General features: G+C 36.5%; 1 protein-coding gene across 1 annotated transcript in view; it reads left to right on the forward strand.

Moving 5' to 3' along the window:
- Nucleotides 1–17,973, forward strand: part of LOC123655312 (vacuolar protein sorting-associated protein 13) — a 44,408-nt gene extending 26,435 nt beyond the window's left edge. The window contains exons 42-60 of the mRNA XM_045591123.1: nt 477–518; nt 1,516–1,719; nt 1,799–1,936; nt 2,020–2,166; nt 2,501–2,649; nt 4,525–4,656; nt 5,098–5,313; nt 5,726–5,891; nt 6,684–6,906; nt 8,010–8,185; nt 8,692–8,811; nt 10,945–11,054; nt 11,435–11,630; nt 12,232–12,381; nt 12,981–13,070; nt 13,371–13,540; nt 15,678–15,804; nt 16,150–16,275; nt 16,540–17,973. Coding sequence (XP_045447079.1) covers nt 477–518; nt 1,516–1,719; nt 1,799–1,936; nt 2,020–2,166; nt 2,501–2,649; nt 4,525–4,656; nt 5,098–5,313; nt 5,726–5,891; nt 6,684–6,906; nt 8,010–8,185; nt 8,692–8,811; nt 10,945–11,054; nt 11,435–11,630; nt 12,232–12,381; nt 12,981–13,070; nt 13,371–13,540; nt 15,678–15,804; nt 16,150–16,275; nt 16,540–16,734 — 2,877 coding nt within the window. The 3' untranslated portion in view covers nt 16,735–17,973. The remainder of the gene's footprint in view (nt 1–476; nt 519–1,515; nt 1,720–1,798; nt 1,937–2,019; nt 2,167–2,500; nt 2,650–4,524; nt 4,657–5,097; nt 5,314–5,725; nt 5,892–6,683; nt 6,907–8,009; nt 8,186–8,691; nt 8,812–10,944; nt 11,055–11,434; nt 11,631–12,231; nt 12,382–12,980; nt 13,071–13,370; nt 13,541–15,677; nt 15,805–16,149; nt 16,276–16,539) is intronic.
- The last annotated feature ends 4,593 nt before the right edge of the window (nt 17,974–22,566 follow it).

The following is a 22,566-nucleotide window of genomic DNA, read 5'->3' on the forward strand; positions in this document are numbered from 1 at the left end:
TTTAACTATACATTTTTATTCTTAAATAGAAGGGAAATGTACCAAAAAAATTAAGATTTGTTGAAATAATATAATACGGCTATCCCTAAACATATGCTTATCAAAACATAACAAAACTTAAGTTGAAACTCAACTTTAAAGTCGCTAAAATATGTTTTTATAGCATATTTTAATTAGGTATCTGATGAACTTTCGTAATAAAATTGTGAACAATAGCTAGATTAAAAGTAGTTTTTTTTTTTTTGTATCAACTGCAAAGTTACATTAAAAAATATTAAAATGTATATACGTCCTATATATGATATGTATGTATAACCAGTCGCATGAATATTTCATTTATTTTTATTACAATAACTCAATACCGAATACGTCATTTTATATATCTCAACTCCCTTTCATTTGGTCAAATTGAAATAGGAGTTTTTTAGATTTTTGCGACCTATACTACAACAGGTCAAATTAATTAATGCTTGCAGAAGTCAAAGAAACAAGAAAAAGATTCCAGCTCACCTAACAAGGTACCTTTAGAAATGGTTTGAAGTTTTCTGCAATTATATATTTTTTAATTTTTTGCTTTGAATTTTCTACAATATTAATTTATTAATCTGTATGCTTATAACAGATATAACCATTTCGAATCAATTATATTTAAATAGATCTCTCTTAAAATCTTCTTATCGTTATCAAAATTTAACGGTTTCCTTACAATAACGCATGATACATTGAGAATTCATCTAACTAACATCTTCGATCTCTTTCATCTCATTGAAACTTACCATCATATCAGCAAAGGGCTGTTCCTATATGCATGGTCAGTAGGGTGATAGTTCATGTATTGTCCGGCTGTTATTTACAGCCCTAAATCATTTGTATACCTTAGTATATTTTCTGTAGAATATGTCCATATCTAAATTACAGATTAAACATTCTCGTTGCAGTAGATTTATTAGACGCTCTTCATGTTTGCCGGTGAGTGCAAACTAGTTTAAAATTAAAGTAAATACACATAATTTTTTTTAAAAATATACACAAACAAAATGTTTTGTATATAACCATTACACATAGTATACTATACTTACGTATGTCTATACAGATATAATTTGTGATTTTGTTTAATTTCCGAGTAAGGGAAAATGACCTTACCATTATATAATTACAATATATGTGTATTATTTTCAGAGAATATTATTTAACTGCACGTTTTGCATGCACATCATATAATATATGCATTATTTAATTATAATCCATATTATTTGTACTAATATTTATTATTTTAATTGTAAGAAAATTATTTTTCAATATATGTATTTTTTTTAAATACAAATCAAACCTTCTTGGAAACCCGATAATATTTTGTGCTTACTATAGAACACGCATAAACGATACCAGTAGCATAAAAATTGAAATAAGTTTCAACTTGTTGTGCACAATAAGCTTTCATGTTTAGATTGACACGGTTATGGAGTTAATTTAAATTATGTCTTTTTTAAATGATATTATAACTTATAATTCTAGAACGCCGACGAAACAAACAACGTAATCTTTCACCCGAAAGACTATAAGGAGCCAATACTATTTTCGTTCCGAGCGAAAAACTTTTTTGGTAAAAAGAAGGCGGCGATACGAGTCGAATTTGGGGAATGGTCGGATAAGTTCTCATTGGATGTGCCCGGAAGTTCTGGTGTTGTAATTTGTAAGAATGAAGGCAGAACCTACCAGGTTTGTTTTACGACATTTATGCAAACTTTTTTAAAATTGTTATAGGAAAAAATAATGGTTTTTATTGTTGTCGTTTCAGGTGGCCGTAACCAACCAACTGACATTTAACAGCTTAACAAAAATGGTTATTTTTACACCATTCTTCCTTATAATTAACGAGTGTCCATTCCCGATACAATACCAAGAGTTCAATAGATCGGCAGATCCTTGGCAAGAGGTAAACATTTGTAATGACATAATAACGATATAGTTATTTTAGTACATTTTTTGTCTAATATTATTTAATCTGACCTTTTGAAGGTGGAACAAAACTCCAGTGCACCCATATGGCCAGTAATAGAACGAGAGGACAAACTACTTTTGTTGCGAGTGTCGGGCTCCACAGAGCACGCCGCGCCCTTCTTGTACACCGAGCAACTTAGCGTCTGCTTAAAACTGAACAATGAGGTGAGTTTAAGCTGTAAAACACAGTACATTAACCATACTACAGAGTACTTACACTGTTTGTGTACACTTATTTTAGTATTTTACAGTACTCGACCTATAGAAAATTAAGTATTGTTAAGGTTTCTTCAAGATTCGATGGCACAGTAGTTCTAAGACTATCAAAACTTTAAAAACTCGTTTTAATAGTATGTGTCTAATTTAAAGACGCGTTTATTTTTTTTTTTGCCAATGGCATTGTTTTAATAACCCTCCAGAAGTTTATAAGGAAGTCAGAGTTCGGCTTTCGCGTGTCAGCGTAAGTCCCGTATTTTTCACGTAGTGTGCTATTGTGCAGTACGGGGGGCTGCACGTGGAGGTGCAGCTGAGCGAGGGCGGCTCGTACGTCACGGTGCGCCAGTACCGCGCCGGCCACGCGCCCGCGCTGCTCGTCAACTACTCGCCCTGCGCCGTCACCGTGCTCGAGAAGGACAACGTCAACGCGCGGTGAGCCTCTCCACTACTTTACGTACCTGCCTTACACTCAACGGTCTCCACCAGGACTTACTCTTGTGTGGGCGGTCCGACAACACAATACACGAGCACAAACGCTTAGGGCACGGCAAACATTCCTATGACCCTTACAAATGAATGTCATTTGCGGGGAGTGAACCCGCAACAGCTATAAGCAATTGCTGTAACCGTATGCTGACGCGTCGTCTTATGAGTCTATCGACTCATCTTGGCGAGCGGTGGGTATAAACGCGCACATAGTACTCGTGGGCTTATTATGCTTATATGCTTGTTTTATATTATTAAAGTTACAGTCGCTTGAGCAATACGTGTTCTTATTGTTTTGTATTGAAAATGAAAATAAAAATCCACTGAAGCTGGCTACTATGATAGTATCAGAAAAATCTTTGATACATTTCTAAATTGATAACGCGCTTTTACTATCATTTCTTACGCAATGTGAACACGTAATGGGTTACCAGTGTGAAATGTAAATATTGCCGCGCTTAAAAAAAAAATAAGATCAAGAGAGAAGGTTGTTTTGTCAAGAAGTTTTTTTACGCGCCGAACTAAACTAGGGAGAGGTAAAAAAAAATTATAGCTAATTAAAATTGGATTTGGAGGTCAAAACCAAATAAGACATAATTAGGAAATAATTTAATACAAGTTATTCCATATCCTAGATTTAACCGAATAATTGTGTTTGCTCGCAAACGAAAAAAAAAACCGACTTCAATTATATCGACGAGTAATACAACGTAGATCGACGAAAAAATAGTCAAGTAACTACGCGTTATCAAAGATTACTCAAAAAATAGTGATCAGATCTCAATAAAATTTATATGTGACCACATGACAAACATCAGCTTTCGATTAAATAAAAAATTATCAAAATTGGTACACCCAGTAAAAATTTATTGCAGATTTTCAAGAGTTTCCCTCGATTTCTCTGGGATCCCATCATCAAATCCTGGTTTCCTTATTATGGTACCAAAAAAGGGATATCTCCTTTCCAACAAAAAAAGAATTATCAAAATCGGTACACCCAGTAAAAAGTTATAGTGGATTTTCAAGAGTTTCCCTCGATTTATCTGGGATCCCATTATCAGATCCTGGTTTTCTTATCATGGTACTAAACTAAGGATATCTTCTTTCCAACAAAAAAAGAATTATCAAAATCGCTACATCCAGTAGAAAGTTATGCGGTATAATACAACGTAAGTCGACGAAAAAAGCGTCAAGTAAAAACGCATTATTAGATATAACTTGAAAAGTAGTTATTAGATCTCTAATAAATTAATATTTATGCCAGAGGGTAGGTTTCTAATAATGCGTATTCTGGTAATAGTCCGGATTACACCGTAAATCTGTATTGTTGTAATCCCAACGGGTAACCCACAAATTTTCTTGCCACGTGGTATTAACAGGCACCAACAGCACCACCCGTGACCGCCACGCTAAGGACCCCAACAAAATCGCACCCTGAACCTGAGGCTGAAGACAAAGGAAAAGGAAGGAGTCACACCCACCAGCGCTTAAATACCGTTGAACCTACCCTACTCAGCGGACCCCCACCTATGGTTGCTTACGCACAACCCTACGTCACAAGCAACACGCGAGAATACGCGAGGACACGCGTTAATAGCGACAACTCTAGCAAATTATAATAGCAATTACATCGAAAACGAAATATAAGTTAGAAAATGAAATATATGTATGTTACAATAATATATGTTTTTACAGTAATAAATAATTAAATATTTTGATGTCATTGCATTAATATTAAATGATAATTCTATAATTCTATTTCTATCATTAAAAACTTGTCAGTTACATTAGCATACAATATTATTATTTATGTTTTTTTAGAAATATACCTTCCATGCATGAAATGCTATACACTTGGGAGAATCCAGCCGGACCGCGTATACTCACATTCCAAGCGCATAAGAAGAAGGAAATCGAAAACGACTTACGAAAAGATGGCATTGGAGACTTTATGTAAGTAAATATCTTTTAACATTTATTCTAGTAAAATAGATTCCCAGAATATGTGTACCTTTATAATCTTATATAACCTTTATAATCGTGATTCCTGTAGACGACTGTTGAAATACAGTATAAACCAAAGTCTGTGATTATTTTGTACTGTATTTGGTTCATTTGTAGTATTTCGTTTTTGTTCATTAACTAGATCATCCGTCAGATATTTTTAAATTTATATGACCGATTGACCTAGCAATATCTAATATGGATGTCGAACGATTTATTTAATTTAATCTGTATACTTATATGTATTTACTTCATTCTCTTAGTGTTTTATTATGTCGATTGTCTAATTTGCTCGTTTCTACGCTGAGTACTTTGAATACCGTTTCATTGTATGGTGATTGTCAGAAAGAAAGATTCATTATGATAATCGATGACGACACCGTGCCGCAGGATAAACGAGACGCAGCACGTGTGGTGGGTGTCGTTCCTGGACGGGCTGCAGCGCGTGGTGCTGTTCACGGAGGACCCCATCCTGGCCAGCGGCGCGCACACCATCGGCGAGGCCGAGCCCGTGCACACGGAGCTGGTGCTGGCCGTGCAGGGCCTCGGCCTGTCGCTCGTGGACGACCGCGGCCTCGCCGAGATCCTCTACGTCAGCATCTCGAGGTGAGCGCCTTTGCTCATTTTTTATTTTATTTTCTTACTAGCTGACCCGACGTTTTGCCGTTAAATGCTATTAAAAAAATAGGGGTTGATGGTAGAAAGGTGAAAATTTAGGGTTGTATGTTATTTTCAATGCCGAGTAATAATAAAATTAAAATAAAAAAAATTGCCAAAAAAATGAAAAAAACTTTTCTTTTTGGGGTGGGCCACCTTTATAACTTTGGAGTTTAAATAAAGCTGTGAATTCCAATATATTGTGTCGAGGCATATTAATCGTTACGAAGCACATGCTATGTGCATACGGACGACCTGAGACAAGATAATTGTATAAAATTAATAAAACTAATGTTATATTATAATTATGTACATGATTATTATAATTTGCACTGAAATCAAGACGTTATTTTAATTATAGTTCAGGTATAATATGGGAGCAGTGTAAAATCGGCGCACGGCGTTATAAGAAGATCGAAGACCCTAAAGCCATACAATTCGAAGAGGCGTATCAACATTATCTGGTTAAGAAGGCTGTTGGCGATAGTGAGATATCGCCACGTGTTAAAATTGACGACAAAACTGAGGTAGGTTAAAGTTATATTAAGTATTATTACGTTTATTGTAAACATAATGCGTAGAACGTTAATTTTTACAAATAACCGAGACGACCTTCATTATGTTGTTTACTACTACAATACAATATGTAAGTCGTGAAACAAAGTATTCAGTATTCGTGAAACAAAGATAAGATAAATCAAGGAAAATAGCTATTATTTGGACTTTCTAGACATAGAATTGCCGGACGTATTTCGAATTTGCAATTTTTGACATGACAAGACGCGGAAAGGCAGGTGGTGGATGGCCCCAGTGATTTTTTCAACCAATTCTCAATTCGACTGTACCTTTTTTTATGTGTGTAATCTCAGAAGTTATTACTGGGCGGACGGATTTTGATGATTCTTTGAGAGGTTCTTGTCATGTCATCCCATTTAAATTTAACTGAGACCTGGGAAGTACTTTTTGAGTTATCTTTAATAATTCGAATTTACTTGACTATTCTTCGTCGACCTACGTTATATAACTCATAACTTTTTACTGAATGTACCATTTTTGATGACTCTTATTTGAATCGAAAACTGGAGCTTGTCACGTGATCTCATTTAAATTTCATCCAGATCTGATGAGTACTTTTTAGTTATATCTAATATTGAGTTACCTATGTTGTACTGGTCGATGTAATTGAAGTCATTTTTTTTTCGTTTGCAAGCAAACAAAAAACGGCAACCGGGAGAAGCTCAGCATTGTTTTGGCAGCACATTTAGCTGTAAAAACGGCGTTCTGCAGAACCAGAAGCCGAAGTTAGATTCCTTGTGCAGATCGACTTCGAGGAGATGCGGCAGGTGCGGCCGCAGGCGCGGCTGGTGCGGCGCACGCAGGAGCCGGGCGTGTGGGCGGCGCTGGGGCTCACGGCGCACTCGCGGCGCCTGCACGCGCGCCTGCACCGCCTGCAGGCCGACCAGCAGCTGCCGCTGCCCACCTTCCCCGTGGCGCTGGCGCCCGTGCCGCCGCCCAAGTCCGTCGCCAACGACGACCCCTCCGGTGCGAGCCTACTCCTCCTACTTTTTAAACTCAAACTTTTATTCTATCGCCACAAGTTTTTCGTTCATCTATCGGCTATCGCATGTCGCATCACAGCTAGCCACGGAGTAGGGGTAAAGTGAAAGGCGCGTGGCAGAGCGGCCGAGGTCAATATGGCGGCGCCCATACCTCGCATCAGTTGACCCTTTATATTCTCACTTGTTCGTGCAAGTGTTCTGCGGTATTTAAATGCCCACAAACCGAAAAAAAGTATCATTTGCATCGTGTTTTCAAAAAACCATATTTTTTTTATAACTAGATCGACAAATAAGCTTACGACCTACATTTTTTTTGTCTTTACTGTATATCGATGTATGTGTGTTAGTATAAATAAATGTTTATTATTATTATTATTATTATTATGTTAAGTACGTGAGACACTGAGACCAGAAGCATCAAAGGAACACAACACAGCTTAAGAGCAATATTATTTTAGCTGTGATTATTAAATGTAATACATTAGATTCCCCAGATGGGCTGATCCAGATTTTGACCTGAATATATCCTGCAGTGCCCTACCTCAGTTGAACTTGAAAATGTCTTTGATTTTTTCTAGGACAGTGATTCTTAACCTTATTATCGATGAGAAACCATTTGTCAAAATGTATATTTTGCCACGGACCATCAACTGTTTTTGGGGTAAAATCTGGAATACTTTCATATTCCTAGTAATTAATTCCTAGTTAGTAGTACTTGCAGTACTTAGTTATAGCCTAGCGGAACTCACTCATTCGTTACCGACTACCAGTTGCCCACGCAGTACTGATTAAGAATCACTCTTCTAGGAGAAAGTTTATAGAGTAATCTGCCCCGATGCTTCACTGCAGAATGCAGGTCTCAGAATTACCGCTGATACGTGCATGTTTGCTCGGGATATTTCCCTTTCCCAAATAAGATATGGATTTTGAAGACTACTTAGTGGTAACTAAGGTGGACCTCGCAAACCAGATGGTGAATAGACAATGAATCAAAATGCGATTCCTATTTAATGAACTAAATTGCGATAAAATAATGCAAAAACAGCTCTAAACAGATTTTACCTAATCAATATTAATTTGTCCTAGGTACGAAACCGTTTATCGAAGTGTCGATAGTGGAACGTATAATGGAGCACACAAGTGTGCGGCAGTACAAGTACTATAAAGTGCTGATACAAGAATTCCATGTCAAAGTCGACATGGGACTTATTAACGCTCTTATGGGAATGTTTCCGCAGAGGGTGCCCACGGAACAGGAAGCCGTAAGTTGTCTTTCAATTTCGTTATTATTATGCTAACAGTAAATAATCATGTGGGCTCTCACACAACAGCGACTGCGGGTTCGATTCCCGCTCGGGACGAATATTTGTTTTGTACAAATATTTCTTTCCAGTCTGTTGTCTGTCCTTGTAGGTCTCACCGTGCCTCGGAGAGCACGTTAAGGAGTCGTTTCCGATTGTTATCATGTTATCATAGACACTTGATAGCAATCGTTACCCATAGTAGGGAATATATCAGCCGACACGCAGTGGAGCAGCAGTGGAGAAAGAGGCCTATGCTCAGCAAGTACAGGTGATATTTCATTACAGCCCCTTCCCCCTCTCCTTGTGATATTTCGATTTTTTTCCCCTATCTTTCTTCGACCTTTATTTCGAGGCACAGGTGATTAATGGACGATTCCAAAAACACCGTTTGGTTACGGTAGAAAGAAGTTAGATATAATGTAAACATCACATGATATGATATAATGAAAGTTATTTCCTTGTAGTTGGATGCCTTCCAATTGGACATTGAGAAAGCGAGACAACCTCTAGAGGCACTAGCTGCGATAGGTGCTGCCTCAGATCTGAAGAACTTTTATGATAATTTACATTTATCTCCACTTAAGGTATTTGATGCACAGTGTACTTTATTTTTTTTAAATCAATTTAATTTTTCGTTTTTAAAGCTAGTTTCGTTTCTACTTCGTAAATAAAGAGGAGTTCGTTATATTAGATAGCGGATAAAATAACCTAATATTTATAAATAATCATACAACCTATTATTTATTTTACCTGGCTAGCGTTTATGTTAAAATAATATTTTGATTACTTTACAACTCACGTGTACACAGAGTCAAATTGTACTCTGTTCTAATGGAATAAGAACAAAATTCCTTTCAATGTCCAAAACATCTCGCCGTATAATATATTAGTCCCATGTCAAATTGTATTCTATTGTAACTGAATAAGAACTATTTTCCTTTCAATGTCCAGAACTAGTATATTTTTGAAAACAAATATTTCAGAATATTACTGTTCGTATTATTCTACACGTTAGATTATTTATTTCGTTTCGTTTTAAATAATCAGTATGGACAATGCGTTTGTTCTCGTATGATGTTCGTTATTTTCGTGAGTTTGTTATTTTTTACGATTGCGGTGTTGCGTTTTGAGAAACTGTAAACATAATTTGGTTGTGTAGTGAGTTTAGTCAAGTTAATTTAGTATGATTAATAAAAGAAAGTATTGTCTGTAATTATTTTGTAAACAACTATTTGTACATGAAATCAATGAACTTCTAAGTACTAAGGCTTTTTTCTAAGAGTAACCTGGAAGTATATAATTTAAATTGCCTAAAACATGATAATTTATTGATATATTGTAACATCAAGTATATAATACCTAGAGTTACTCGAATCGAAGCGAGAGCAGACCGCTTGTACTATCTAATATATAAAATTCTCGTGTCGCAGTGTTTGTTGCCAAACTCCTCCGAAACAGCTGGACCGATTTTTATGAAATTTTGTGCGCATATTGCGTATAGTACGGACGCGGAGCACAAAGAATTTCGTACAGTGACCTTTTTGCCTACTGCCAGTGGTTGTCAAAATATTTATATAAAGTACGAAGCTTTAAAAAATCGGTAGAGTTTAGAATTTGGCATGTCTTAGAACTCGTTTTTTGCATACTACACTAAATCTACGCTGTCTGTTCGTGGATCGGTCTAGTCACAGAATAAAATATTTTTTGTCGATTAAAAAATAAAAGTAAAAAGGTTGACAATTTGTGAATACGGCTGTGCAACGGCAACATGTTTATACGCGAGCGACAAAGACAAAAGATGAGGGGTCAAGGTAAGAAATTCTTCGGAAAGAATTTTCGTGCTCCGCGTCCGTACTTTAGGTCTGAGAATCGGCCAACATCTATTTTTTATACCCCTAAATGATAAGAGTGGGTCCACCCCTAAATATTTATTTTGACAAAATTTTATATTTTTACTAACCAATTTCAAAAAAGGAGTAGTTACTCAATTCGAACGTATATATAGGTATATATTGTATGTTCAGGGATAACTTCGTCGTTTATGAACCGATTTTGATCATTCTTTTTTTGTTGAAAAGAAGATATCCTAAGTGTTGTACCATGATAAGGAAACCAGGATCTGATGATGGGATCCCAGAGAAATCGAGGGAAACCCTCGAAAATCCTTAATAATTTTTTACTGGGTGTACCGATTTTGATGATTTTTAATGTATTCGAAAGCCGATGTGTAATCATGTGGTCACATTTAAATTTCATCGAGATCTGTTTACAACTTTTGGAGTAATCTTTGATAATGCGTATTTTCTTGACTATTTTTTCGTCTACCTACGTTGTCTTGTCCATGTAATTGAAGTCGGTTTTATTGTTTTGTTATTTTATTATGATTTGGCATTGAAAAATACATAGAACCCTAAATTTTCACTCTTCTACCACCAATCCCAATTTTTTAATAGCGTTTAGCGGCAAGGCAACGTTTGCCGGGTCAGCTAGTAATTTATAATATGTAACGTTTAACAGCGAGCATCAAAACGCGTCGTTATAAAATATTACTAATATATTATAACGTAAAAATAGTAGGCGTTTTAAAATTAGCGTATCGTTATAACGTATTACTAAAATATAGCCGCTGCAAACAGCTCTAGTAAATATATTAATATAAATATCGTATCTTAATCTTTTATAATTAATGTAGTAATTTTAATTCACAATTTTTATAGGTGCATGTATCGTTTTCGTTGGGTGGAGCGACGCAGCTGCCTACATTTGTAGGGACACTACTTCAAAGTATTGGTGTCACGTTGACGGACATGAATGATGTTGTTTTCAAGTAAGTTAATGATATTAATTTAAATACCAATTTTAAGTTTACCAATGTAAAGTTAGTTTAGTTTTCCTTATCGTGTCTTCTAAGTAGGATGTATGTTAAGAAAGCTACATAGAAAAAGCGGAAATTAAATAGGAATCATACACCGTAACAACGAGTACGTCATAACAAACGTAAATTTGTTTAAGTTATTGTTTTCTAATGTTTACACGAATTTCACTCATTGTAATGAAACAACTTTTTCGAACTTTATCGCGTTTTATTAAGTTTTTTAGATGCCCGACGTTTCGGATACTTTACAGCAACCGTGTTCACGAGAGGACTGATGTATCAGATGTCCGAACGCTACAAAGTTATTCTAAAGACGTTTAATTATTTTGTAGATTGTCGTATTACGAGAGGAATTATGAATTTTTATCGCAAAAGGAGTTGATCAGTCAAGTTCAAAGTCATTACACCGGGCAGGCGCTGAAACAGCTTTACGTTCTTGTCCTCGGACTTGATGTCATCGGTAATCCATACGGTTTAGTCATTGGATTAAAGAAAGGGGTAGAAGATTTGTTCTACGAGCCCTTCCAGGTGAGTGATTTCTATAATCATCTACGTTAACTTCTTATCAGCAAATAAAAATTCTTGCTCCCATTTAATATACAAAATATTGGAGTATGGTCCAGTTCTTGTATGAAAAGTAAATATTTTTATTTTTTAATTAATGTATCTTTATAAAATAATGTATATTTTAAAAATATAATATTATATCACATACTGTAACTAATAGTGCGTCGCTATTTTTTTTATTTATAAAAAATGTACAAAATGTAAAAAGTTACTTTACTGTCTTGTGGAACTTTTTTTTTAATCAACGAGGTCGGCAAACGAGCTTAATCTAATGGTAAGCCTTTACTGTAGCTTATAGACGCCTGCAACACCAAAAACGTCGCATCCGTGTCGCCGACCCGACCTCCGACTGTCCCCAAGACCTCTGGCCACCTTACTCACCACGGGAACCCAACGCTGCTCGAGAGCAGTATTATTTAGCTGAGATCTTATGTAAGGTGCAGGTACTTCCCAGTCTGGTTGGTCTAGATTTGGAGGAGAATATTTCCCGCTGTGCCCTACTTCAATATCAGCTACGTGAATAATGAACGTAAATAAATAAGTCGGCGTGCGTGCGGCGCAGGGCGCGATCCAGGGCCCGGGCGAGTTCGCGGAGGGGCTGCTGCTGGGCGTGCGCTCGCTGGTGGGGCACACGGTGGGCGGCGCGGCGGGCGCCGTGTCGCGCATCACCGGCGCCATGGGCCACGGGCTGGCCGCGCTGTCGCTGGACAAGGTCGCGCCGCGCCTCGCTGCACCTCACTTAGTTTTTTATACTCACTTCTACATTCACGACGTCGCTCCGGTGCTCCGGCGCGTGCACCGTATGCTCTCTCACACACCGCCGATTGCGGCTTCGATTCCCGCTCGGCATGGATATTTGTGTTTACAATATTTCTTTCCGATCTGGTTGTCTGTCCTTGTGGGTCTCCCCACCGTGTCTCAGAGAGTACGTTAAGCAGTTGATCTCGGTCGTCATGTCACAGACACCTGATAACGATCGCTATTCATAGTAGGGACTATATATCCGCCACCCGCAGTGTAACAGTTGGTGGATTAAGCTCCAACCCTTCTACATGCAGAAAGATGTCTATGCCCAGCAATTGCAGTTATATATGATTTTATTAGGAAACAAAAGAAATTAATTAAATATTTTTCTAACTATAATCAACAAAATTCTTCTATAATTTTCGTATTATGAACAAAGGTATAAAAAAATATTTGTCAAAATAGATCAAAATACAGATTATATTTGTTTTATGAATGGTGTAATAAAATAACAAATATTTTCAGTAAAAATAGGATATTTTATCTTTTAACTGCGTTATTGTGCAGGATTATCAGCGACGTCGTAGAGATAATATAAATAAACCGCCTACCAACTTACAAGAGGGACTCGCTAGAAGCGGAAAAGGACTGGTCATGGTATGAATGCAATCTATATTATAATTTCAATATTTCCTTTAAAAAAGTTACTGTTTGTAAAACTATAATAAAAGCTACGGAGAAAAAAATACGCTATTACATTTAAACAATATTTTACTCTTTTTTTTTTAAATTCAAACACACGACAACAACCAAACGCGACACAATTTGTCATCACATTGTACGTCCGGGTACATGTAAATATCGCACACATACACGTACCGTTCGGGCGTGTACGCGTTTCGTGCGGCGTGTGTGTGTGTGTGTGTGTGTGTTCACACGTTTGACACTGACACTCAGGGTTTGGTGGACGGCGTGACGGGCGTGTTCACAAAGCCCTACGAGGGCGCGCGGGACCAGGGCGTGGAGGGATTCTTTAAGGGGCTGGGCGTGGGCGCCGTGGGGCTCGTGGCGCGCCCCACCGCCGGTGTCGTCGATTTCGCTTCCGGCTCCTTCGATGCCGTTAAGAGGTTGTCGCCTCAGTTCTAGCATGCTTTGTGCATGATGCCTTCGCTTCGCTGTTCGGTGCTTAGTGGGTTAACTAGTTCGTGCATTTTAGGACAGCTTATTTTTGTGTCAATTAAATAGCATGGTGGCCTGGTCTCGGTCATACTAATACAGCTTATTTAGGATAAGAGATATAACTAACCACTACATTAGTCTGACACACAACTTGTATAAATTATCGAGTATTTCATGTTTATTAGCAATTAAAACCATATTATATAGAAGCAGCGCAATTAAAGTTTGATAATTAATCGACAAAACTAAGAATAATGTTCACAATGAATTAGTATCAAGAAAATAAGAATTATAATACTCCTTTTTATATAATGACTGACTGATTGATTGAGTGGGTTGTTAGTAGTGTGAAGGTAGCGTGTGGCAGTGTAGTGCAGTGTAGGGTGCTGCCCTACGGCGTAGCACGTTGTAGCGAGGTGTAGCGAGGTGTAGCGTGTCGGTGACGGTAGGGCGTGGTGGAGGGCGTGCGCGGCGTGGTGGCGCGGCCGCTGGAGGGCGCGCAGGCGGGCGGCGCGCGCGGCTTCGTGCGCGGCCTGGGCCGGGGCGCCGTGGGGCTGCTGGTGCGGCCCGTGGGCGGCCTCGTCGACTTCACCTCCGGCCTGCTCACCTCGGTCAAAAGGTCGCCGCCGGTGGCCGTGCTAGCGGCACTTTAGTGCGACTAGTGCCACCGTCTACTGTGTAGAAAGTGCTACGAAAGATGTATCTTGTATGCCATTTCTTAGACATCTTGCTGTATTTGGGCCGTATCCGTATTAGTAATTAAGTAATTGAGGATAAATCCGGTACTTGAACGTAACTTTTACAGTACAGGTCTAAATTATAATGTCAGAGCTCTGTTTAAATTTAAAGAAAATTTTAGCATTATGGGTGCTATGTATGAATCATTTTTTGCTTTAAATATAAATCCTAATAATATTCTTATTCTGATAGCGCAATTCATCATATAGTCGGTTGTATTAGATAAACCTTGGAATGACAATAACATAAAAAATATGCCTATAATAAAATAAGTTATGGGCCAAATGTGTGCCCTTGCATTTCAATGGGTTCTTGATTATATTGGTCTTACAGAAAACGACGAGAAGGTCAACTGCATAGCAAAGAAAACATTATTAGAAAGAAGAAAATATTAAATATAACCCAATTATGCTGAAAATTTTGTAAAGTATAAAAAGAAATGCTTTAAAATTTTAAACAATATTTTAACGAAACATAAAATGTATAGGAATAGAGTTGTATATATATATACAAATGTATGTTGACCGATAAGATCTCGCCCTTGTTGTGAATGCGTTCATTCGACAAATAAGTTCAAATCGATCTTGTAATATTTGTGGCAAAAACCCAAAAATAATGAATATTCTCATTTATTTAATTGTGGTAGAATGTGCCTGGAGCTTAAAAGGAGTAAATTTTTTTAAAAAATAATGTAAATATAATGCCTTAGGGAGCCTCAAGATCGACGATATTATTAGACTGAGGCTCGCTATTTTAAGGTTATACTATTTTTCGTAAAAACACATCTGTGCGCTAAGAAGTTTACTGTAGAACTAAATATGCTAGAAGTTTCAGTTTTAGTACCATCTCATTAATCAAATATATTGTGTCGGTTTTTGATATCTCATTGTAGAAGCGTCAGCGTTGTTTTAGAATAGAACCTAAATATATTTGGAGTTTAATTTCGTAAAATTGATAACATTTGTAATTAGTACTCAGAGCATTTTGAAATATCATTTAGGCTGTATCTCATCTGTATTAATATTCATGTATGCTAATTGCTTTAATGATATATATTTTTTTTCTTATAGCTAATTAACCTGGAGTGTGCTTTTTGTGCATATTTACTTTTAAGACTCATTATTTTATGTTGCAGACAAAATGTTGGTATCAAATTAAAATTTTTAATGTTCTATGATTTTGTATGGTTATCAAAGAGTCTAATGCAAGCGGACTTCAACCTAGATCTTAATTCTGCTTTTCATAGTGCAAGATTGTGACAAAGCTTTAGTCTATTTTGTATAAAAATGTCTTTTTTTTGTAAAGGTAGCTAAAGTATTTGTTATAATGTTATATATATAACAACAGAGCGGCTGATTTGTCTGAGGAAGTGACAAAGCGCAGAGCACCGCGATACTTAGGGCCTGACACTGGCGTCAGACCTTACTCTAGACTGCAAGCAGAAGGCTATAAAATGTTATCCGAACTTGAAAAGGTATGTATAGAAATAATAATATATAGAATATATAAAAACAACTGAAAAATAGAATTGAAATATATACTAATCATTAGCCTACATATATATATTTCTATCACGTTAAGTTCTGGATTCACCATCAAATTGGAGATACTAAGCTTTTGTTCATAATTTAAGGCATGCAATGTTGAAATAAATACGCCCGAATGTTTGATAATTCAAATGTAAATAAAAAAAAGACATGGGCACTTAAGAGCCCATGGATGTTTATGTAATGTATAAAAAAGTATTAATTATTATAATTTTAAAACATTTGTATAAACAATATAAATAGTACTTGTTTTAATTTTATTTTTGTTTCAGGGTAAATTTGTAAGCACGGACACATACGAAGCCCACGTGTGGGTGATTGCCGGTAAAGAGGTGGTCATGTGCACAGACAAGCGATTGCTTTATTTGGAAAAGAACAACGTATTCGGTGGCTGGCAGGTTAGTACAGATTATATTCATAAATAATCAAGTTACTCAAACTACGCTGTCTAGAACATTAGTATGTCTTACTTATGTATTTTTTTCTTAAGAAATTATTGTAATACTCATATATTAATTATTTTTCGATATTTTTTATTTTTTACTATAAGAATATAGAAAAAAAGAAAAACTAGTGAACGTATAGTCACTAGCAAACTAGTGAATAGTATTGCAATATAAATCTGTTTCAAAATGATTGAACTGAGAAGTAACGATCGGCAGATCGTGTGGACGTACCTGTGGTCGGAGATCCCGGACGTGCCGACGTCGGTAGCGAAGGGCGTGTACGTGCCGACCGCCAAGAGGAAAGTGCTGGGCATGTTCTCCAGCTCCGCTTCGGGGAAGGTCATCTTCCTCTACGACGAGCAGCAGAAGAAGTACCTGCTCGCGCAGTGCCAGCGGCTCATGAGCCGTTGACATGAGGCCGTAGAAGGAACCTCGGCCGACTGGCCGAGAGAATTCTTTCTACTTGTATTCGATTATCGCACCGCGTTGCTTACTCTCGCCTATCACTTTAATCTGCACCACCTGACTCCGAGAGGTTTTCGCTGACTGTTTAAATGTATTTATATTTATGACGTCATATGTATATGCAATAGACTAGCTGGTACACTTTGCATCGAAGATATAATTATCTCGTGCTTAGTGTCACGGTTGGAATAAGCTCCCTTATATGTAATCATGTATGTTTGTAAATCATTGTATTTGTACAATTACATTGATTGTAAATCTGCGAGTATGGTGTCAAGGAATAAATAATGCCTTTATATAGATACTTATAATGTTTTGTCGACCCGCCGTTACCTCTCTTTTTAATTGTATTCTTTTTAATAGTATTCTTTTTAATATTAACAATTGTTTGTCTACTTTGTTCTGTAATGAAGGAAACGTTTTATATGTGTAACATAAACACTTCTTATAAAAATGTTTTAAATGTTGTACAGGTACTTCGGAATATTGTTATCTGTTTTACTCTTGTATGTTTCGCTAAACCGAGTTCTTTATTGACTGTATTGCATTTATTTGAAATTAAGAGAAAATGCTATAAATATACTACAAAGTTACGTTGTAATTTCAGTTAAGTTTATAGATTTTTTAATGATTAAAGAAAAATTGCTAAATATACTTCACATTTGTTTTCAGCATGACATTGTATTTGATAATATGTATGTAATTTTTTTTGCTATCGTTAGTTATAAAAGTTTAAAGTGAGTACAAAGAACACCAAATTCATTTAACATTACTTATGTACCGGTATCAGTGCCTTATTCCAAGTGCGTACAAGTATTGTATATTGTTGAGTAACAGCATAATCGATTTTCAGTTATTATAAATCTGTTTGTTATTTGAAAATTCTATATTATGTTACATAATATATAGAGCTAGGAGTAATAAATGTTGATTATATAATAGGTCCAATTGATTTGGAGATATTTCAAACCTTGTATGTAATCTTAAAATTAGAGTGGTGTGACATTTCCTTCATTTTTGTAATGTTTATATTTTTTGAAATATTTACTACTTAACGAAGAAGGCAAACTTGGGACCATTTACGAAACTCCCTTTTATAAGCACAACGTTATCTGTTTGCCTTCGCGTACCCTTTGAACGTATTCAGACTAAGGATCTGATTTAATTTTTGTACTCTGCTTAAAGCACTATACTCTTTACTTATATTTTAATCGTATATCAGCTTATGTATAGCCCTTTTTGATTAATATAAATGATTTAAAAAATGTTGTTTCCTTTGAACCTCCCTATTTCTTATTTGGAAAAATTATTAGTAATAAAAAAAAAATATATTCATTTGTAATATGCATAATAAAGCTAACGATTTTTTTACTTAAAAGCTATTTCACAAAAATCTGTAACAATCCGCGAAATTGTAATATTTTGACGTCGTTAATCTCAGTATTGGATGCAATAATGTAATTTATATTTTTGAAATATAATAGAGCAACCTTTGTTGTAGTAAGATAGTAGATCAGAATAATGATTTATATTGTATGTACAAAATTATTAACCTTTTTATCAGCCTCCTTCCTGGGTAAACGGTCGAAATGTATACTTTGAAGTCCTATTTTTCAATAACCTCTACCTTAAAACTGTATAAAAAATATGATAATATGTGGAATGTGTTTTTGTTGATACATAATACAGATTTTTTTCCATTTGTATCTCCGTTAATCCGTAATAAAATTTTCAATTTACAAATATTTTCCAAATAAGTACAATTTTAAAAGCGATATTTTTCTTAGAAAACTAAGAAATTTTAACGAACCATCTTCATCAAATTAAACTTACATCATTTAGGAATACAAAAGAAAAATATTTTTAATATATTTTGTATTAAATAATAAAAAGATAGTATATATTACCACGCATCAAGATCAGTAAATCAGTCGAGCACAGAGTACATTGAATATATACAGTCGAGCGCCAGCGCTCTTAGAGGTAAGGTCAACATCGAATTCTGCGCAGCCGTCTCTTTCGCTCACAAGCGCCAAGCACCTGTTGTTATAGTATGATAAACCGCATTTGACACTTTCATAAAAATAAAATCATATTACGAAAATTACTGTAAAATAATATAATGATAATTTCTGTACACAAATGTATATTTTTTTTTCACATTATCAATACAAATAGGCATTTCAATCTGTTTGTCTTGTTAATTGTTAATTAATATGTTTGTCAGTCTCATTGAGTTTATAAAAAAATTAAAACCAGCAAAATTTGATGGTCTACTTTCATCCAAAACTATGGAACTCACATTCACACACAGATTTTCTGGGGCATAATAAAATGCAATTTTATTCATATCGTAAACTCAAAAAAACTAAATCAATTTAAAAAAATTGTTTCATAAAATTGATTTTTTATTTTAATTTTAATTTTATTGACTGTTGTTATATAACATACTTGAAATTTTTACAAATTATGTAAAAAATATTTTATACCATAGTTATTAATTTTTATTATACATTAAAAAATGATCATGATGCTTTTTTGGTTGCCAAACTATACTACCTAGCACAAAGATCGCGCGGCTCGTACGACTCGCACGATGGGACCAAATTTACCTAAACTTGCAGAGCGAAAAATTGTACAGTACCCGGCCATAAATAATGCACATCAACCTTTGGAAAGACAATCGGCTAATTGCGACTTCGTAGCGCGTTATAGTCCAAGATCCCAGTACCCACACCTTCCTTATTTTCTGACTGACAAAATATATACAATATACGAGCCCCGATGCAAAATAAACTGGTCATCAAAAAAATCGGCCCACCTGCGTTTTTACCGATAATCACGTTTTTTTTAAACAAATCACAACAAAACTTTTTAGTACTGAATAATGTTTTATTGAACTTGTTTATTTACAACAATTTAATCACAATTAAAACATCAAAATGTTTTTTTTTTAAGATTTTGATTTAAAAATCAGAATCTTTAATTTTACACGATTTTTTGATTAATTTTTAATACGCTCTAGTTTTTTAGTCTTAAATGGTATGCATACAATTGTTGCAATTTAATATTGCGTATTCCCTCCTCTTGCTCGAATGACGGCCTGCATCCGCCGTTTTAATGACCTTATCAAGATTTTAATGGTCTCTTGAGGGATTCGGTTCCATTCTTCCCTAATGGCGGTTTCCAGGTCTCCTAATGTTGTAGGGACTGGATTACGGGCTCTAACCTTTTGTTTTAGGGTGTCCCACATATGCTCTATAGGATTGAGATCGGGGCTTCTTGCTGGCCAGGACATTACCCGAATGCCAACCTCTTGAAGGAAATCGGTGGTGATGCGCGCTACGTGTGGTCGTGCATTATCATGCATTAATTCAAAGTTTTCTCCAATATAGCCGGCATAAGGCATCACATGGTCTTCTAAGATCTCTGTGATATAGCGTGCAGCAGTTAAAGCACCTCTTCGTATGAAAACCAGCTCCGTCCGTCCAGTCAAAGATATTCCACCCCAAAACATTACAGAGCCCCCACCATAACTGACAGTTTCCCTTATGCAACACTGGGTATAACGTTCACCTGGCCGTCGCATGACATTACGGCGTCCATCAGAACCGTGTAAAGTCATTCGACTCTCATCACTAAAAAGAACTGACTCCCATTGGCCTATGGTCCAGTTGATATGATTACGTGCGAATTGAAGTCTGGCTTGTCGATGAGCTGTGGTCAATTGTGGTCCTGTTGCTGGCTTATGTGGTCTTAAATTCTGCTCACGAAGTCTCCTTCTTACAGTACTGTCACTTATAGCCACCCCCCGATCTTCGCGTAAGCGTCGCTGGAGATCAACACCAGATAGGTGTCGATTCCGTAGAGCTGATAACACTATAAAGCGGTCATCTCTTTGAGTTGTCACTCTATGTCTTCCAGATCCAGACCTTCTTCGATACTGCCCAGTCTCCAGAAACCTTTGGTAAACTCGCCGAACTGCAGAACGGCTCAGACTTAACCTCCTGGCCACGATACGTTGACTTATGCCTTGTTGCAGCAAAGCCACAACTTGGGCCGCCTCAGCTTCTGTAGTGTTCATTATTTTTAGTCAAAATGAATCAAAATACAGCCACAGTAAATAAACTTAACGTTATTAACAAGTAATCCCTACAAAGGGCTCTTCCGGACTCAAAGAACGATTCGAATTTGTTACGATGTAAAACTATCAAATCAGTACTCAACAGTGTTTCTGTATAAGAAATGGTTAAGTACCTTCAAGTTCAATAAGATTTACGACAAATAAGATGCCAAACATCGTAACTGACCCTCAAAATAAAAAACAAACGTGTGAAACAGCTTATCTGTGAAACAATCGATAAATATTAAACAAAAAGTGGGTGGGTCGATTTTTTTGATGACCTGTGTAGTTCGTCTAGTATGGAAAGTAGTGCAAAGCGTAAAATATAGAAAGTAAATATTGGTAAAATAATTAAGAACGTTTAATAAAAAGTAAACCACAATTTGAGGAAAATTTTAAAGTTTATTTTAACATAACTGAAATTCTTTCATGACTTTACATAACATAAAAAATTAAAAAAATATTCTAAAAAACATGACGCAAAAGTATTCGTCTACCCTTGTCACTCACGCGAAATAGTTCGTCTACCACTTAGTTTGTTTCGCCTTTCCTCTCAATGACAGCTTTAATGTGAGGAGGCATAGTTGCAATCAACGCTGCACACTCCTCAGGCGTAATTGTCTCCCAGACAGCCAAGAGTTTAGCTTTTAAGTCGCTCTTCGATCTTGATGGATTTTTACGGAGAACTTATTTCATTTTCCACCATAGGGTTTCGATCGGCGACAGGTCCGGGCTGTTAGATGGCCATTCGATTGTAGGGATGCTTATCGCCAGTAGCTACGTCTTTGTTGTTCTTGCAGTATGGCAGGAAGTACCATCCTGTTGAAAAATGAAGGAATCTTGATGCTTGGAGTGACGGAAAAGAGGGCAGTAAATTCTCTTCCAAAAGGTTTTGATACCTTGCAGAATAGATAGAACCATCCACAAACTGCATACCACCAACACCTTGTGCAGATATGCAGCCGCATATCATAAGAGACGCCGGAAACTTCACTTTGCATTTGAGAAAATCAGTATGAAATGCCTCATTTTTGTTCCGAATCACTTTTTTCCTTTCATCGCCGACTGGCACTTCAAATTTGGACTCGTCACTCCAAATGATACTACGCCACTGATCGGAAGTCCAATTGAAATGATCACGAGCAAACTTCAACCTCTTTTTCTTTTGTACGGCAGTCCACAGTGGTTTCTCCTTAGCGGTGTAACATCCGTAACCCATTCTTTTTAGGACTCTTTTACAAGTATCAACTGGACGTCTGTCTTTGTGAATCATGTCCTTCCATTGCAACGTGAGTTCTCCAGCTCGAGCACGACGATTATTTTTGCTAATTTTCTTCAGGATTCTGTTTTCTGCTGCACTTGTGATGCGTGGTCAACCAGTTTTGTTCAACCAAGAAGTCCTTCTATTCTTTTTATAGTGCTGAATGATAGATTGTACTGTAGACCTGGGAAGTATCAAGTCTTTAGATATTTGGTAACTTGATTTGCTTGCTTGATTGCGTACCCCGGTGATTCTTGGCACCCTCTACCCCACCGTTACCACGGCCGCTGTCGTAGCCGGGAATAGTGGAGCTGCCAGGAACTGAGGGCCTTAATTTTAAATACGAACTCATGGGGGTTTTGTCCATAGTCACCGCGCTTGGCAGGCGGGTTGG

This window comes from Melitaea cinxia, chromosome 7 (assembly GCF_905220565.1).
Source record: "Melitaea cinxia chromosome 7, ilMelCinx1.1, whole genome shotgun sequence".
Lineage (NCBI taxonomy): Eukaryota > Metazoa > Arthropoda > Insecta > Lepidoptera > Nymphalidae > Melitaea > Melitaea cinxia.